This window comes from Buceros rhinoceros, unplaced genomic scaffold (genome assembly GCF_000710305.1).
Source record: "Buceros rhinoceros silvestris isolate BGI_N320 unplaced genomic scaffold, ASM71030v1 scaffold29089, whole genome shotgun sequence".
NCBI classification, from domain to species: domain Eukaryota; kingdom Metazoa; phylum Chordata; class Aves; order Bucerotiformes; family Bucerotidae; genus Buceros; species Buceros rhinoceros.
The window spans coordinates 14619-18086 of record NW_010431407.1 but is presented as its reverse complement, the minus strand read 5'-3'; the positions used below and the strand labels follow the sequence as shown (position 1 = coordinate 18086).

General features: G+C 43.0%; 1 protein-coding gene across 1 annotated transcript in view; it reads left to right on the top strand.

Moving 5' to 3' along the window:
- Nucleotides 1–2773, top strand: part of TSR3 (TSR3, 20S rRNA accumulation, homolog (S. cerevisiae)) — a gene marked incomplete at its 5' end in the record, with an annotated part of 3980 nt that extends 1207 nt beyond the window's left edge. Inside the window, 4 exons of the mRNA XM_010143427.1 lie at nt 1–102; nt 898–1070; nt 2484–2547; nt 2626–2773. Coding sequence (XP_010141729.1) covers nt 1–102; nt 898–1070; nt 2484–2547; nt 2626–2773 — 487 coding nt within the window. The remainder of the gene's footprint in view (nt 103–897; nt 1071–2483; nt 2548–2625) is intronic.
- Nucleotides 2774–3468: the final 695 nt, after the last annotated feature.

Below are 3468 nucleotides of genomic sequence, written 5' to 3'. Positions count from 1 at the left end.
CCTCCTGCCATACCTGGTGGCTGCCAACCCCGTCAACTACGGTCGGCCGTGCAAGCTGTCCTGCGTGGAGGCTCTGGCAGCAGCTTTTTGCATTGTTGGTAGGCTGCACTGTGTCTGATGTGAAATTCGTTCCAGCGATTCTTACATCCGTAATGAATCAGAAGAGATGGTCTGCAGTGGAATAAGCTAATGCTGTCCCGCTGGTCATCACTTCACTGAGTCTGGAGCCAGGCTGCCTAAGCTTTCTTCCAGGCCCTTGTACCTGGTAGCTTTGAGGTATCTGTTGGGTTTTCATGTCAGCTACTAAACAGGACATGTAAACTGACGATCCTGGTTTTGTCAGGATGTTACTGTTAGAAAAACTGTTAAAAAAAATCCAGAGAAGACAAAGTGCAAATCCTCAGGCACCTTTGTCGTAGCAAGAGGTAATGGCTGTCTGTCACTAGGCCGGGTTCTGGTTAAGAAGGAAAGAAATCGCCCCCTCTTGTGACGTTTTGCAAACTCATCACAGTACTTCCTTGACACGTGAAGAGACATGCCGTACTATCCTGCAGACAGATGTTCTGAAAATTCTCTGTGTGCAGCTGCTGTCTTATTGGAGGACTGTGGGAGCTAGATCTCAAATCATTCGTTACCTGTACAAAATATTTTGTTATGTTACACTCACTAAAAGACCATCACCTTTTCTTGGATTCAGTTAGATATTGCAAGTTAAACTGAAATCAGGAAGTATTTTAAATCTTTCAAAGTCTGAATACCAGAACACTGAAAAAACTGCTGGCAAACATCTCACTATTGTAGTGATACGTAGGTACGTACTGAATTTAGGAACCTGTAAGCTGATGAGTGAAGTCTCATACTGGAAAAGGAAACCGACCACTTATTTTCTGCTTTAAGATTCCAAGACTTGGCCACCATTCTTCTGAGGAAATTTAAATGGGGTAAGGCATTTATTGACTTGAACAAAAATCTCTTGGAAAAATACGCAGCCTGCCGTGGCCAGGAAGAAGTGCTGAAAGTTGAAATGGACTTCTTAGCGAGTGTCCCAGAAAGAAAAGATGAAGAAATAGGTAAGAAAAAATAAACACTGCACCACACCCTTCTCCTAACTTACTTCCTTACAATCTTTTCCTTTAATCTCATGAAAATATTGGCAAGGGGTATGGTAACAGCCTTGTGGAGATGTGTTGCTGTCTCTATACTGTATATTCTTCTTGTAAGCAAGTTTGCCTATTTTTTTCTACTTGAAAAGATGAAAATTACTAAAGCAATTTAATGCATATAGTAGCATGTTCACAGTTGAACTGTGGAGCAGCTGCACTGATTAAGTTAAGGATACTGGAGAGTAAAGATTAAAAAGAAAATACGCTTCCCCGTTTTATCCACAGCTGTTAACAGCAGAGTACGCGTGAAAGGACTGGTACCTCAGTGGACTAGAGAGACGCGTGGGCGTACAGTCCGATGGCAAGCTGGCGATACGCAGACCTAAGACCGACCTTTAATGGACATGTTTATATAGACTTGATTAATCAAGATGTTTAAAATCAGACCTATAAAGATAATACCTTATAAGTACAGTAGTTTATTCCAAATTATCCCAGTAACTTATTGGTATCCGAGTATTTCAGGCTATATACACAGGCGAGTGCTTGGTCTCAATTCAAGATAACACAAAAAAACCCAAATCAAATGAACATGTCAGAGAGATGCTCCTAGCTCATGTTTTCCTTTCACATTGGTGAAGTCCCCTAGAAGCAGGCCAGGGGGTCGCACCGTGAGGAGGTGGTAGACAGCCTTTGGTTTCTCCAAACGTGGATCTCTTGGCTGTGATGTGCTAGGCCAAATGAGACCATCCTGTTGTCTGGTGGAAGCCTAAGGTGCCTTTAATCTGAGGACTGTTCTTAGGGGCCAGAGCTACCCTGCCAAATAAAGCACCCTTCTACCCACGATCCTGTGCATCTTCTGGCTGCAGTACCAAAGCTGTCCTGTGCTGTGTGATTTTTGAGGTAACAGTTCTCCCCAGCTGTGTAAGACACAGTAAATCCCGCCCTACCCTTACCCAGCAAGAGCTAAACCTGGACAGCTGTGCTCCACTTCTCAGCAGACGTGAGCTAACTAGAGAGCCTGTTCAGAACTACAGCGTTCTGGGAACGTCCATCTTTCCTTAACAAAAGCCCCAGAAACCTGTGCGTACAGTCTGACTACCCCCAACAGCTACTGAAGCCGGCGGGGGGCGGGGTTTGAAGAGTGGAATGAAAGGCATGAAAAGAGTGGAAAGACCAGAAAAGGGGGGCAGGACGGGGCAGTTTTTTCTTACTTCTCCTGCTTTTCAACCAAATAACTATGGTCAACTTAGAAGTCTGAACCAGACTTCCTCTGCCTTCCGCTCCTAGCCAATAATCTTCTCTTAAAATGAAGATTAAGGCAGACCATTAAAATATGCCTTTTTCATCAGCGTGTACATTTTTCCCTTCTTTTTCCAGATCCATTTGATGTTGACTCAGGAAAAGAATTTTCTAACCCCAATAGGCCAGTTAATTCCCCAGGGTAATGAAATTTCATTTAAATACTATTTTTTCTTGTTATGAGATGTTTTGCTTTTATAATCCTGAAAAATGTTTCCAGACTAACAGAAAGTGATGAAGAATCTGAGGAGGACAGCGTGAGCACTCCAGATGATGCCACTGAAAGCAGTGATGAGAGCGGTCCAGAAGATCATGGTGCTCTAAAGCTGCGGCAACAACAGTCAATAAATCAACTATGTGAAAAGTAAAAAAACCAAACCAAAACACCAACAAAACCCAAACTCCAACAATCAAACAAAAAGGCTGACATACCTCAAGAACATAAGAAGCCCCCCCAAAATCCCGGAATTCTAACAACGATGTAAAGAAATTCCCTTGCAGTTAAGCATGATTTGTTCAGCTGTAAGCTAGAGCTCAGCACATACGTCGCCTGAGGTTCAGCTGAAGGAAAGTGTGGGTATGACGGTCTGTTCATGCACGTGAAGGCTTTAGGTTATTTCGTTTTTAGAGAATTGTTCACGGAATGCTAAGCATTATGTAAAGAGCTTGAAGCTTAGTTACAAGTTTAAAAAAAACGCGTTTTAATCAATGCATCTGGAAGGTGGTTTATAGGTGTCATTTTTACCAGTAAAACATTAAGTAAACCCTCTAACTTTTGGGCTGTATTTCAGCTGGAAAACACAACTAGGTCACTGCCTCGTTCAGAGAGTACCTGCCACATCAGCAGCCTCTGACGCTTTGCAGGCTTGAACCTGCCGCATTTATCTCAACTGCTCTATCTAGTTTAGCATAAGCTGACTCCGTAAGTTTAACAAGAAAAAATGCTTCCTGTTGTAATTTCTCGGTGTGTTTTCAGTGACTTCACTGCTAGATAGCTCTAAGCAATGTGCAGTGTTCTGGCACTCTGTGTTCAGAACGGCACCGTAAGATTGGAGCTGGTGGG